Source organism: Dendropsophus ebraccatus, chromosome 5 (assembly GCF_027789765.1).
Source record: "Dendropsophus ebraccatus isolate aDenEbr1 chromosome 5, aDenEbr1.pat, whole genome shotgun sequence".
In the NCBI taxonomy this organism is placed as follows: Eukaryota; Metazoa; Chordata; class Amphibia; order Anura; family Hylidae; genus Dendropsophus; species Dendropsophus ebraccatus.
The window spans coordinates 133164637-133180164 of NC_091458.1; the positions used below are offsets into that span (position 1 = coordinate 133164637).

General features: G+C 44.0%; 1 protein-coding gene across 4 annotated transcripts in view; it reads right to left on the reverse strand.

The window, feature by feature from the left end:
• RIMS3 (regulating synaptic membrane exocytosis 3) overlaps positions 1-15528 on the reverse strand; it is a 159047-nt gene that overhangs the window by 13845 nt on the left and 129674 nt on the right. For all 4 annotated transcript variants that reach the window (XM_069971308.1, XM_069971307.1, XM_069971306.1 and 1 more), the window contains one exon: positions 2197-2338. In XM_069971308.1, the coding sequence (XP_069827409.1) occupies positions 2197-2338 (142 nt within the window). The remainder of the gene's footprint in view (positions 1-2196; positions 2339-15528) is intronic.

Sequence of the window (15528 nt, forward strand, 5' to 3'; positions counted from 1 at the left end):
GCCCCACCAGTTGGATCTCTGCCTTAACAGGAGTGCAGGACAACCAACAACCTTGTAAATCGAACTTTACTTTTTCTATAACTTTGTGGTTATTAGCAAGTTTACTTAAAGAGGACCCAGCAGCCTCAGCACCATACATTTTTTCCGTAGACATAATCATGCAGAAAAAATGAAGTGGCACTCACCAGAGGGTAGGAAAAAATCCAAAAAGTTTTATTCTATAGACACAAAGAACATCAGGTGCGGATGAGTGAGAGGGCTCTCTCGCTCGTCCTCACATGATGTTCTTAGTACCTATGGAATAAAACTTTTGGGATTTTTTTTGCTACCCTTTGGTAAGTGCCACTTCATTTTTTCTGCATGATTATGTCTACGGAACTTTTTACTTGAGTGAGCACGGGCGTATAGGGCAGAAGTCACTGGCTGAGTGCGGCAGTAGTGGTAGTACCAAGGTATTTCTGAATGATTGCTGGGGCCCACAGTACCTCTAAGGGCCCGGTGTTCCAATGTTCAGTCTACTCACTGTAGTGAGTGCTGAACATCAGAAGACACAGGAGCAGGACCTGCACAGAGAAAAAAAGGGTGAAGGACCGGAAGGTCCTCAACCTTACAGTGTGAAGAGCAGCCGGACAGAGAGGAAGGGGGAGAAGACTGAGCTGTAAGTTTTGTGTTTCAGTGTCGGAGTTTATCAGTGTCAGACTGTCAGTGTCTGTGTCAGTCAGTGCCAGTCATTCAGTGTGTGTCGGTGTCAGTCAGTCAATGTCAGTGTCAATAATGTGTCTTTGTGTATGTTAGTGGTGTCTCAAGGGATTGTGCATAGTGTGTGGATGATGGGTGCATAGTAGATAGATGAGGAGCCTGCTGAGGCTCTGTCACCCAAGGGCCCACAAAAACCTGGAGCCGGAGTGGATGCATGCTGTAGCACAGGCAATCCCAACTGCCCTTATGAAGAAATAAAGGAGTAAGACAGTCCAACAGCATCTAGGGTTCAGCAAAAGTTCATTGCATGTCCAAATACAGCAGCAACGTTTCGACCTGGTATAGTTGTTATTAAGCATATGCTTGATGAATACTTGGTCAAAACGTTGCTGCTGTATTTGGACATGCAATAAAGCTTTGAGCTTTTGCTGAACACTGGATACCAGTCAGGTAACAAGTTTCTTCAACGTTTGTGTGTGCATCTGTTTTGATCCGTTTTTCCATTGACTTCTAAAAAAAATAAAAAAAAACGTATCAAAAGGCATCCATTTTTTTTAACGTACACAAAAGTAAGGTGAGCTACGTTTTAGTGTACGTTTTTTAAAAAAACTTTTGATCCCTTTTTTTATAATGGAAGTCAATGGAAAAACGGATCAAAACGGATGCACACAAATACATTCGTTTTTTCTATCCGTTTTCAAACGTCTTTTTTGCAAAAATGGATGAAAAAAACTGATTGCAACAAACGTAGTATAAAACGTAGTATAAAACGGATACGTTGAACAGATAGAAAAACGTAGTGTGAACCCAGCCTAACCCCAGGGAAACAAACAAAAAAAAGTGTAGCTTCAAACAACCGCCACTGGCTTTGTTTGGGGCCTCCATTGGCAGTTGCTTTAGATTTTATGGGAAGAAAACACACATACACATTTTATACATTATATTAATGGTGTAAAAATAAAAACGTCTAAATTCCCTTTTCACCCCCACCTAAAAAAAACAACAACATATATATATATATATATATATATATATATACACACACACACACACACACACACACACACAGTGGTCCAAAAGTAGGTGGACAGCATGTGTAATATGGTTATGAACGGGAGATTTATTAAACATGGTGTAAAGTGAAACTGGCTCAGTTGCCCCTAGCAACCAATCAGATTCCATCTTTCATTCCCCACAGACTCTTTGGAAAATGAAAGGTGGAATCTTATTGCTAGGGGCATCTGAGCCAGTTTCATTTTACACCATGTTTGATAAATCTCCCCCTTCATAACCCCATTACACATACTGTCCACCTACTTTTAGACCACTATATATATACTGTATATGGCCTATACAATATGGTATATCCTATAAAAACATGATTAAAAAAAGAAAGATAGGATTCTTGGAATGTGGCGCTATGTAGATTTTAAAGACATTTTCGATATACATGAAGTAGAATTGGTGAAGATAAAGTATAAGATGAATGCGACTTACGTGCCATCAGAACTATTACTATTTGTGCTACCATCTGTGGATTCCCGACTGCCTTGTCTAGTTACTCGATTTCTCATCTCCACAGCAATACCCGTCTCTGTGCTGCGCCGAATATTACTCCGCAGCTTTTTTGTTGTACCATCTGTGAATTTAAGAAAGACACAATTACAATACAGCGAGTGTGCAAGAAGCTTCTAGTTTGCAAATATCTATCACACTTTTCTGCCATCTGATCTCCGCAGGTGGACCCTCGGCCATCACAAGAACGGGGTCCCTTGTCCTGCCGTGTAAATGAAGCAGCGGTTGAGCATGTATGTTTACGCTGCTTTCGGCCCTATTCCACGGGACAATTATCGTTGCATAATAGTTAATGATAAATGATCCAAATGACCACTATTGCGAAAGACCTGAAATCGTTTACCCATTTACATGGAACGATAATCGTTCGTATTTGCGTTCGTCACTACTGTGAAGGACCAAACAACATCTTATTCAATGCGAACGATTTGCGAACGAGCAACGATTAAAATAGGTCCAGGTCTTATTAATTGATCAACGATTTCTCGTTCGGCAGTTAATCGTTAACTGCTATTCAAACGAACGATTATCATTTAGATTCGAACGATTTAACGATAATCTGAACGATAATCGTCCTGTGGAATAGGGCCCTAAGGGAAACTAAATAAAATAGTACATATTATAAGTATTGAAACAAATAAAAATATTGTACTATAGTATAGTAAAGCCTACTATCATAAACTTGTCTGCAAATGAATAAAATAAAACAAAGAACTCCTAACTTGTAATGCTAACCATACAGTTTATGTTAAATAATAGCAAATTTGGTCTTCCTATATACATATAGTCCAATGATTTTTATTGAAATTCATGCTGATTCTTCATGCTATTTCATGGATCACTGGAGTCTGCATATGATATAGGATAGAAGCAGCAAGATGATGGCTAATGATTCTGTTTGCTGGAAGAAAAGCCACCAAAGATATGAAGAAGGGTCAAATAAAAAACAAAAAGATATAGCTTGTCCAGCAAATAAAAAAAATCTGGCAGCCGGCAGGGGGGAAATTGAGTACTAACTTACCTCTCCCCTCGCCTGAGGTGAGCGGTGGGACCCCGCTGGGCTCCGGGATCTCCAGAGCTGACATGTTATGACCCAGCTGATGGACTGACTGCTCTGACCATTTCATTTTTATGTTAAAATTCTATGCCGATTAATTCCATAATATATCTAGAGGTTAGAGTTCCATTTCCGGCCACATGTGGCCTTAATTATTCCAGCCTGAGAATGTATGACAACTTGCTATATTTTTAGGCCGGGTTCACACACTGTATGACAGCAGCCGTTCAGTGAGACAGCAATGTTGCAGAACGGCCGCTGTCTGTGAAGTTCGTCCCCGTCGGTACTGCAGTACCGGAGAAATGAACTTAATTTCTTTTTAATTGGAATGCGGGTGCATTTGGGTGTACCTGCATTTCAATTACCCATAGCAGACCACGTAAAGTGTGGCTGGAGCCACACTTTACATTGTCTGCACTGTCAGTTTTGTGCAACTGCTATTCAATGAATAGCAGACGCACAAAACTGACATGTCAGTTTTTTGTGCGGCCGCATGGAATCCCGGTTGGAGTGTATACAGTGTGTATATACTACGGATGGAATTCCATATCAATTAAAGCGATCAACAAATTTATTCAATAACGGCCGTGGTTTCATAACTGCAGCTACAGACCCTGGCAATTGTCCTCATGTAAATAACCAGCAACTACCACTTTAGCTCCTAGTTTATGGCAATGAATCCCTAGATTAATGACAATTTTGTAACCTGTCCTTACCTAACCTAACCTTACCTCAGGCTCTATGGGGCATTATTTAGAGAATAACCACCTGAATCCTGATATTTGGGAATATTGTTTTTCATCTCGCTCATAATCGTAGAGTGCTCGTCTGTGTAAACAATCATGGTCTCCTTTATTACTGTTAATTGAGGTGTTTGTGAAGGAGTGGGAAAAGGCGAGGCCTGCTTCCGCTCTCTGGGATTGTCAGGAAGAGTCTGGAGTAGCTGTGTCACTGGTTATTAATTTAATCTCATATGTTGGAAAGCCATTAGTGTACTGTAACTGGGATCCATTAGTGTTTAAGTGCTTTTTTCCTGTACAATCAGTGCTTGGTCTTTTAGGGGCACTTTCTGCAAATGTATTCTCACATGGAGGCTTATATATTGATTATTCACACTGCCATTGCCTTTTGGACTCTGTTCTAGTGGCGGTGGGTGCCCACTGTCTTCCTTGCTTCTCCCGACCTGTGCTTTATGCTTCTGGCTGGCACTACAATTCCGCCTCCATCCACTATGGTAACTGCATAGCCACTTTCTTAGGTTAAAGGGCCAGTGTATCTCTCCTTATTCTTCCTCCACCAAGCCTGGCTCACCCTCTCCTATTTAATGCTGCTTTGCCCTTTTCATCTTGCCTGAGCATTGTTGGCACCCTGCATTCCTACTGAAGGTATTTTGCAATATATGCTTTTCTGGCTAGTTTTACCTGCCTAATCCCTTCTGTACTGGAGCCTCCCCTGTTGCCAATCCGGACTGTTTAACTTGCATCTAAGCTAACTGCTTCGACTCTCCGCCTGTTTTTTTAATGCCTCTGCTTCATCCCTGGTTATTTTTTCTTCTGTTGACAACCCTGCCTACTGCCTCACTTTGCCACTGTCTGGTTTTCTGGACCAACCACTACCAAACCAGAAGTCCAACCTCCCCGGCAGAGTTACTAGGAGGCGCACTCCTTTTATTAAATCCGGCAGATCTATGTCAGAAAAGCAGATGTAGATTTTTGCCATGATTTACGTCTTCTAGCAGATATAAATCATAATAACTCAGGTACTGGAGGAAGCCACCCCTCCTGCTGTTACGCGCTCCCTGCAGGGATTTTTGCAAAATCTTCACGCACCTTTTTCCTGGCATACGCCAGGTGCAATATTGTCTTAGGCCCATAGCCTTAGGGTGTTGTCCGCTTTACAGAACCCATATTGAAATTACCTATAAGGCTATGTTCACACAATGATTTTTAACAGCCGTTATTTGATACTTAAAACCACGACCATTATTTCAAGTATCAATGGCCGTTGTTTAACATACTTTGGCAGCCATTGGCACATTATTCTAGTTTAGGTTAATGATGGCCCTTTTGAGTTGGGCTCATTCCAAGGTCCATTAAATTTAATTGAAAAGATGGTGGAAAAAAAATCTGTGTGAAAAACGTAAAATAATGCTCGCTGTTCGCTCCATAACGGCCGCAAATTAATAACACGAACAGTGATTTGCAGCCTACATTATTTTATACATAGTGTGAATCATCGGCGCTGTTGTTTCCATAGACTTGAATGGAAATCATTGACGACTGAAAACAACAGCCAATATTTTAAATTCGGCCATTGTTTTACAGCGTGTGAGCGTTAGGTTGGGTTTTTTCCCCCTGCACTTACTACTGCATCCAGGCTTCACTTCCTTGATAAAATTGTGACATCACGACCCGCTGGTCCCAGAGTCCCAGAGCTGGGTGGTGGCTGCTGGAGAGGATAATTTCAGGAGTGGGCACAGGACCCTGGACCTTGAGTGTTTGCCCAGCAGCTGCTGCCCCTGGCAGGGTTGTGGTGCTGGTATCCCCGTCCCTGGGATAATACTACTGCCAGTCTCATGGCGGGGCAGTGTTCCCCTTTGCCTTGAGGGATGCTTAGTGTCCCTCAGTGTCCTGGCTACTGCCTCTATCTCCCCGCTGCAGGGGCTCCGACTCTGCTCGGTAACACCTTCCCTGGCATGCCCAACCCCCACCCCAGCCGGCGGGACCTACTCGGATCTCCCTTAGTTGACAGCAGGTTCAAACAAGGCGGCGCTCAGCATTGTGTTTATGTAGCCACCGCCGCTGCTGTCTCTCTCTCCCCCACCAAGACTCCACTCCTTACATCCCCCTTCTGGTACAGAGATAGAGGCAGCGGGGGGATAGAGGCAGAAGCCAGGACAATGACCACCCCCTGGGGCAGAACACTGCCCCGCCGTGAGACGAAGAATAGTATTATCCCGGGGAGGGAGATACCGCCACCACAACTGTGCCAGGGGCAGCAGCAGCAGCTGGGCACACAGTTGCCTGGTCACACACTCTATGTCCAGGGTCCAGTGCCCAGTCCTGTCAACATCCTCTCCAGCAGCCACCGAAAGATCTGAGAGTTCCAGCGGGTCGTGACATCACCATTTTATCCAGGAAGTGAAGAATTAATGAAGTAGTAAGTGCAGGGAAAAAAAACACTTTATGTCCATTTCCCATAATAAGTGTCTAGAGGTAATTTGTGTAACTTTTGGGGGCAATACAGTGCTTTAAAAAAAAAAAAGAAATTGCTATAGTAACCAACTAAAGGTCCCAGCACGTGATCTTCTTGTCACCTTGGACCCTCCTAACATAGCGGGACCTCTTCGTCAGAGAATGTGTTGTTACTAGAAAAGTGTTGTTCTCTATTCTGACACTAAGGAAAACATCAACATTATAAAATGAATCTAAATGGATGGAATCTGCTCAGTTATAGCTCTCCGCATACTGTTACCAAACACCTTCTGAGCCATCAGATTTGCACTTGTAGACACAAGGATTAAAGTAGCATATTGGAGTCTGACTTGAAAGTCTCGGCCTCCTTTTCAAGATCTGACATTTCTCCGACACTAATAATTTATTTCTGGATCTAAATGCCGACAGAGCCATAGATCCATATTGCTTTTCTTATACCCGGAGGAGACCAAAGAATCCAGTACCCCCTGCAAATCTGTATTCAACGATACATTATTAAAGAGTCTCTTTTATCTAATTCCAGATGTACCATAAATGATAGATCATCCGTGGATGTAAGATGGCATCTGTACTACAGAACTCCGAAAATATGTGACGTAAACACAAACACCGGCCGAAAAAATCATGTGAACCAGACAAATCTGGCTATAAATATAAACCTTCTATTTATATATCAGGCATCTGAAGCCTTCGAAGCATCTTCACTTGGTCTGTCAGCCAATGCAAACGTTGGGATCCAGTCTCCATGGAGACAACGTCCTCTGGATCACAGCCACTAAAGGTAATTATATCTTCTTACGGATGGGGACAGTGGTACACAAGTGATGCTGCCGGGTCCGTCACAAGCAAGTCATATACCGTTATTGCTTCCTGCTGACTCCATGAGTTAAAATAAGATATATCCCCACTAAAAACTACTTATTGGTCCAGTAACAGTTAGATGTCCTCACGTTCTTAATGACTGTATTGATGAGATCTGCATTATTCTAAACCAGGAGTAGGGAACCTTCGGCCCTCCAGCTGTTGCAAAACTACAACTCCCATCATTCCTGGACAGCCAAAGCTAAAGCTTTGGCTGTCCAGGCATGATGGGAGTTGTAGTTTTGCAACAGCTAAGGAGCCAAGATTCCCTACCCCTGATCTAAAAGAAAGATGAAAAAGATAGTTAGATAGATAGGTAGACAGATAGATGGACCAATTAGCTATAGCATTAAAGGGGTATTCCGCTCATAGATAACTCTTTTGATATGTTCGTGCCCAATGTGAGACTTACAATTCATTCCATACTTGTTGTTATCTATTCAGTCTCCTTCCCCCAGTTCTGAGCTGCTGCTTTCTGCTGAAGACACAAAAATCTGTGTGTGAGCTTCTCTCCATCTCCCCCTCCTCCCCCCCCCTTCTGAGACTGCTGATGTAAACAAGTTCCTGACTGGCTTTATCTGCAATATTGCAGCCTCGTTGTACAGCTGGGAGGGATATTCCAAGGGCAAGTTTCTAAAGAACTCACTGTGATTATACCTCCTGGCATTACAAAGAAGCTACAATGTTGCAGGTAAAGCCAGGACTTATTTACATCAGCTGTCTCAGAAGGGAGGGGGAGAAGGAGAGAAAAGCTTACACACATATTTTTGTGTCTTCAGCAGGAAGCAGCAGCTCAGAACTGGGGGAAGGAGACTGAATAGATAATAACAAGTATGGAATGAATTCTTAGTCTCACCATGGGGAGCAACATATGAAAAGTTATGTTTGAGTGGAATACCCCTTTAAAGCCACCTACTAGTGTGTAGGTTCTCTTTGTGCAGGGTAAACAACTGTGACCAGTCAAGGCAAAGATTCCACAGGATCTCTATGGATCTTCTTTTGAGAACTTAGAACTTTGGAGTCTATATGTCACATGTTTAAAGCCGTTCCTGAATATTTTTGCTGTATCAGAAGACATATTATTCTGCTAAAGGAGGCCATTGCGATAAAGGGGTGTACTTGATCCCCAACAATGTTAAAAATGTCAAAGTAACATCAAAATGAATACTGTTTTCCTAGGAGAACATTGCCCTTAGCATTTTACTGCCCCCATCAGCCTTCTGTTACAACTGGAGTCGTGTATCGGATGTACCACCACTTGTGATGGCGTAGACCGCACAGGGAGCAGAGTCTAAGGGGCCGCTGTTCTTCACCAGCGCCCACCGCAAGGTGGGATGGACTTGCTATGGCAGGCGACCCCCAGGTCGCTACCCCTGGCTTGGCTTGCTAGCGGCGGTGGGCGAGGTGCAGCTGGAGACACCTAGGTAGGCAAGCTGTAACACAGCAGAACACACGGCAAGAGCCACAGGCAGCAGGAACCATGGGAGAGCTGGGACCACAGACTAGAAAGCATGCAGACGCTCCAACATTAAGGTTAGTATGACGCTGGAGTTTATAGAGAGGTGTTTTGGTGCATCAATCAATTAGAGGCGTACTGCCTCTTTAAATCTAGCAGAGATGGCGCAAGCTGACAACGGGGATGCCGAGAGGAAGTAGCACAGGCGCGGACACATGGGTCACCCTGCCGGGCAGAAGCGGTAGTGGCGCGACCCCTGCCCATGGGGTCTGGCGTACACCTGTGACTGGGAGCGGTAGGAGCAGTGGCGGCCCAGAGCACGGACCTTCGCCGTGGCTGTGACACCTGCTTTCTTCCCACAGGGCATCAAGGTAACATCTCTTTCTCAGGCAAGCAACACTGACTGTACAAATGATGTCAAATAAAGCATCATTCATTAGATCAGGCCACCTTCATCAACTGCTCCATAGATCAATGTGTATACTTATAATATGGTCCCTGTCACAGTCATTATTTCTGCCCATTGACTTTCAGTCTAATATACTGCATCCCTTCATAGGTGCCAATGTAATGACATAATCAATGCGATTTGATTCATCTGTCGGTGGTTTTAGACTGGACTCACACTGCAATCTGGCACAGATTTACTGAAACTATTTCTTACACAGTGTTAAAGGAGAAGTTCGGCCAAAACTATTTTTTAATATGTTATTACCTATGGAAAGTTAGACAAATTTGTAATGTACATTAATTATGGGAAATGCACATATAGGGCTATTTCCCTTAATTTAGTAGATAATCAAATCTTCAAATTCTCTGAAATACCGTGACGTCACGAACCAGGGTGTAATTCCAATAGAGTGTCCAGCAGGGGGCGCACTATATATAGAAGTCAATGAGTACCATATAGTGCGCCCCTGCTGGACACTCTATGGAATCAATTGATGTGTATGTAAATGTTTTTGATTGAATACATTTATGGAATACTTTAGGGAACATAGTATTAGCAGATGATGGGGGAGTAGTACCTGTGCTATCCCCATTACGCCGCCGCCGCACAGCTGCTCATCACAAGGGCTTCATCATGCCCCCTTCTCCGCTCCCCCTCCTCCCAGCTTCCAATTTCTAACTATCCCGCCGCTCACCGCTGCCACCAGCCGCCACACTCTGCTCCCACATACCGCCTCCCGGTCCACACTGCATGCTGTCCCCGTCCGCCCCCACCCCGCAGGAATCATGGTGCTCCCAGTGCTTCCTGTCCCCGGCTGGCATGCAGTGCGGACCGGGAGGCGGTATGTGGGAGCAGAGAGCGGCAGCCGGCGGTGAGCGGCGGGATAGTTAGAAATTGGAAGCTGGGAGGAGGGGGAGCGGAGGAGGGGGCATGATGAAGCCCCTGTGATGAGCAGCTGTGCGGCGGTTGGCGTAATGGGGATAGCACAGGTACTACTCCCCCATCATCTGCTCATACTATGAGCAGAGGATGGGAGGAGTAGTACTGTATATATTTGTCCAGCACCGAGCAGGGTGGTGCCCTCCAAATGTACTGATTGAATACATTTATGGAATACTTTGGGGAGCAAGGACACTTGCTCCCCAAAGTATTCCATAAATGTATTCAATCAAAAACATACTGTATATTACATTTACATACACATCAATTGATTCCATAGAGTGTCCAGCAGGGGCACACTATATATAGAAGTCAATGGTACTCATTGACGTCTATATATAGTGCGCCCCCCTGCTGGACACTCCATTGGAATTACACCCTGGTTCGTGAGTCAGTACTGAGCTTACAGCAGGAACATTGCGTCACCAGATGTTTTTAAAATGCTGGCAGCGACGGAGAGTGGGCAGCCTGGGATCTGGCAGTGGCTACGGAACAGGACAGGTAGGGCTGGGTTCACACTACGTTTTTTTCATCCAATTCTGAAAAAAACGGATGCAAAAAACTGATGCATAAAAATGATCCATTAACTTCCATTATTAAAACAAACGCATCCTTTTTTTAGCGCACACAAAAAATGTGGTCGATCACGTTTTTGTGTACTTTAAAAAAAAGCAGATGCCTTTTGATCGATTTTTTTTATGATGAAAAGTCAATAGAAAAACGGATCAAAACAGATGCACAATGATGCATCCATTTTCCCATTTGTTTTTTCACCCGTTTTTTGCAAAAACATGAAAAAAATGTAGTGTGAACCCAGCCTAAGTATATGCCCCTAACATCAAATGTCCCCCCTCCTCCCTCTCAGCCCTAGCAGCATAGTAACATATAATATTATCCCGGACAACCCCTTTAAGCTATAGTCTATTCACATCAGCCATAAAAGGTGCGGGCGGGCGGGGGGGGGGCTGGGAGATCTAAGACTAAAATAATAAATGGGGGACAAGGCTTTTTTTTCCCACAAAAACGACACCAGACATAGTAAATCTGCCCCAGTGTGTTTATTTCCTAAAGCAATTACCTACCAATCCTGCTCAGAGAACACAACAGAGTTGAGCAATTTCTTCCATAAATACACAGACTATTCTAATAATTGTTCCATTGTTGCAAGTTACCGCATGTGAACACAGCCTTAATGTTATGGCTTGATTGGTGTAGATAGAGCATAGCGTATCTTGTCTCCTTAGGGTAAATACTGTACCCAGATGGATAAAGATCAATAAATCTATACAAAGAAAACAAATAAGCCAATTACTGTGCATTAAAATAGCTGAAATGCGCATTATATGAGGTCTTTGAATGCCTACAAACCAGTCGCTAATCATGCTGAGCCCTATAGAAGCCCCGAGCGCTCTACGGGTTACTTGGCAACCTCTCCATGATCCAGGTCACCAGGAGACGGTCCTCCTAGGTACTTTTATCAGAATCCCATTTGTTTGATGCTTCCTGTTGCCATAGCAACAACCGTCCTGTCCGCTCCCCGTATCTCGCTATATCATATCTCCTGCAATGGAGGTAACGTATCGCAGTTTAGCAGGGAAGGCATTGTGCAAAGCAGATGCTCTATTCAATCTGTTCAACGTGAGATGTTACCAGAAGAAAAGCTCTTACAATGTGTTTATTTTCATCCGTTTCGTAATGGAATCCATCAATTTCTGGGGGTATCAATATTTTTATGAGGAAATGTAAACAAAAAGCAGCTCGTGAATAGAATGGAAATGTTCTTCGCTATCAGTCTATTCTGTAGCGGTGACAAGGCTTGCTCTGCCTCAGAATACATCTTGTCTGGTTTTATAATAGAGATAAATGACATTTTACAGGGGTTGTCCACTTTGGAAAACCCTGACTTGTTGAGAATAGAGAGATCACAGCTCCTGTTGGGAACCCCATCGGTTAACCCTTTCACGACCATGGGTCCTTGATGCCTCAATGCCCAGGTCGTTTTTGGATCAGCTTACCTCCCTCCGTTCCCCGCCAGCCTCTGAAGCCAGGGCACTAGAAGCCTGAAGCTTCCGGTTTCCATGGCTACCATCGGGGCTCTGCGATTACATTGCAGAACCCAGTCTCTGTCTAACCGCAGTATCTATAGGGTTGACTCTCAGCACCAGAGCGCGGCTCCGGTGCTGAGAGTTGCGGAGGTTATCACTGATAGCTGGGACCCACTGAGGATGACACAGGCACAGCTTCTGTGCCTGTGTCATCCTGCATCGTAGGGACGTTAATTTACAGTGCAGCGGCGGGAGGGGGTTAAAGGAGTTATCCAATGTTAAAAAGACATGGGCACTTTCTTCCAGAGACAGCTAGTCTCCTGTCTCTAGGCTGGGTGTAGGTTTTGCAACTCAGTTCCATTGAAGTGAATGGAGCTTAATTGTAAACCACATCTGAACTGGAGAAAGTGGCATTTTTTCTAACATTTGATAACTCCTTTAACTGTAATCTGTGGGGAAACCTGCTAGAGATTATCCAGTTTCCCTATCGTGGTACCACAATGCAAGTAAACATTACGGGTCGGCTTAAAAATATGAGGGATACCCATGTGCCTGTTCCCCTGCCGCTGTCATTACAACTGTGCCCAGGTCCCTGGTGATCAGCACATCCTGGTCCTGTCTCCACATAAAAAATAACCACTCCAAAGTGTTAAAGGAAGAGGTGTAGCCAGGGGTTCAGCATCTGAGGCCTAGTGGGCTCCAAACCCAGGTAAGGCTTGTTTGCAACTGGAGAGACACATCGAGATGAAGCAGAAAGTCTGTGCAATGGATGCCTCTTGTTACCTCTACCATCCTCGAACACTTGGAGGGACATTTATTAAAGTTGTGCTGTGACATACACCATGGAGAAGTCGCAGATTCATACCTTCTCCTAGGCATATGCCAGCTGTAACCCCTGCTCACTCAATTTACCATAATTTACCATGTTTTCAACCTTCTAGCAAGCGTAAATCACGGCAGAAATCTGCATCTGCTCAGATGAAAGTGTAGATTTCTGCACCCGCCATTTGGCACACGCTGGTCCCGCCATATTTTACCTGGAAGGTTTGCTGATCATAGTAAATCCGGCCAGGAACAGGGGGCGTGGCTTTATCTAAGACTGGCATAGGAGTACGCCAGTCTTGATAAATGTCCCTTCAGCTGCCTTCTTTAGAGTAGTAACGTCCCCACATAGAAAAAACACCATCCTACTGACTGCCTCCCATTATTAATGGTCACAGAAACAGTGTGCCCTTACTGCCTCAACACATTATTGGTGGTGCTTAGTTTTCTTCTTAGGGTATTGGTGCCCCCTATGCCCCTATACTACAGTAGTGCCCTCTTGGTGCCTTCATCAAAGTAATAGTGCCCTCTTAGTAAACAACACAGAAAAGGTACCCCATTGGTGCACTCCTCAAAATAATATTGCTTCCACACAAAAAGTGCCTCTTTAGTCCCCTCTTCACATTAATAGTACCTGCACAGTGGAGATAAGTGTGATGACATCACATTATGCCAGCTTGTGTCAGATCGAAGCAGCAGCAGTACAGGCCACCTGTAGCCTTCAAAACTTCTGTCATATTATAACAAAGGATTACACAGCTGGACCTGTGTGAAAGCCTGTATTCAGAGGTCACAGAGGTCAGTGTTGACTTCAGAGGAGATAGCCGGTGATGTAGCTGTAAATTAACTGTTGTCCTGTTTTGGTGCATCATCTCCCTCCACTCTTCCCCACTCCATAGAAAACAATGAAGACAGGGGGGGAGAGCTTCAGGCTGGGTTCACACTATGTATATTTGAGGCTGTATTTGTGAGGCTGTATAGCAACCAAAACCAGGAGTGGATTGAAAACACAGAAAGGCTATGTTCACATAATGTTGAAATTGAGTGGATGGCCGTCATTTAATGGCAAATTTTTGCTGTTATTTTAAAACAACGGCTGTTATATTGAAATAATGGCAGTTATTTACCGTTATATGACGGCCATCCACTCAATTTCAACATTGTGTGAACAGAGCCTTTCTGTGTTTTCAATCCACTCCTGGTTTTGGTTGCTATGAGGACCTGACTTGAGGACCAAATACTGCCTGAAGTATACAGTGTGTGAACCCAGCTTCAAACTGCTTTTTCATGTGAAAAATGCATTTTTCGGCTAATAAACCTAAATACAAAATTTCTTAAAATCGGCTGTACTATTGATTTCTGCAAAAAAAAAAAATGTAAACGACAGTGACACTTTAAAAGGAATTAGACGTTTAATTCATATGCTAATGAGGTACTTTGGCGCACTGGGGGTGGAGCTACCCCCCTTAGTGCATCGTTCCACCCTGGCCGAAAGAGTGACGTCACTGCAGAGCACCCATTATTATGTGTTTTAAAACAGAAATAATTTTTTAACATGTTGAATGACAACAATTAGCCGATTATTGTTTCTTCTATCGTTTTTTCTTTATTGCAGAGTGATAATCTTTCGTATTGGCCTGATTGGCAGATTATCGCTCCGTGTTATAGGGCCTTTAATAATAAGGTCCATTATCATCAGGTTTTATTTAGGTACAAACAAGTTCAGGTTTTCTTTGTGATGGATTGTGCAAGTTTTATCCCTATAAAGTTGCAGGCCACTGATGTGATCAGAAAAACTACAAGTGTTATGTTGCAATCAGTGGCGTAGCTACTATGAAGGCAGGGAAGGCGACGGCTATGGGGCCCCTGCAGGAAGGGGGCCTGAGGAAGCCTGCCCTGCCTTCATGGTAGGTACCCCGCTCCCCCAGGGGTCCAGAGAGGAAGAGGGACCCCCACTGCACTGTTCAGCCCCCTCACTGTAGTGCCGGGTGAGCGGGCTGAACAGAGGAGCAGGACCTGCCAGACGGCACAGGAGAGGGATGAAGGACCTTTGGGTCACATGACCCAAAGGTCCTGAATACTTCTATGTGAAGATCAGCCCGGACTACAGGAGGAGGAGGGGGGAAGCCTGGGAGCTGTAAGTGCTGTGTATGTGTGTCAGTGAGTGTATATATGTATCTGTGGGTATATGTCTATGTCAGTGTGTGTATATATGTATCTGTGGGTATATGTATATGTCAGTGTGTGTATATATATGTATCTGTGGGTATATGTATATGTCAGTGTTTGTATATATATGTATCTGTGGGTATATGTATATGTCAGTGTGTGTATATTTGTATCTGTGGGTATATGTATATGTCAGTGTGTGTATATATGTATCTGTGGGTATATGTATATGTCAGTGT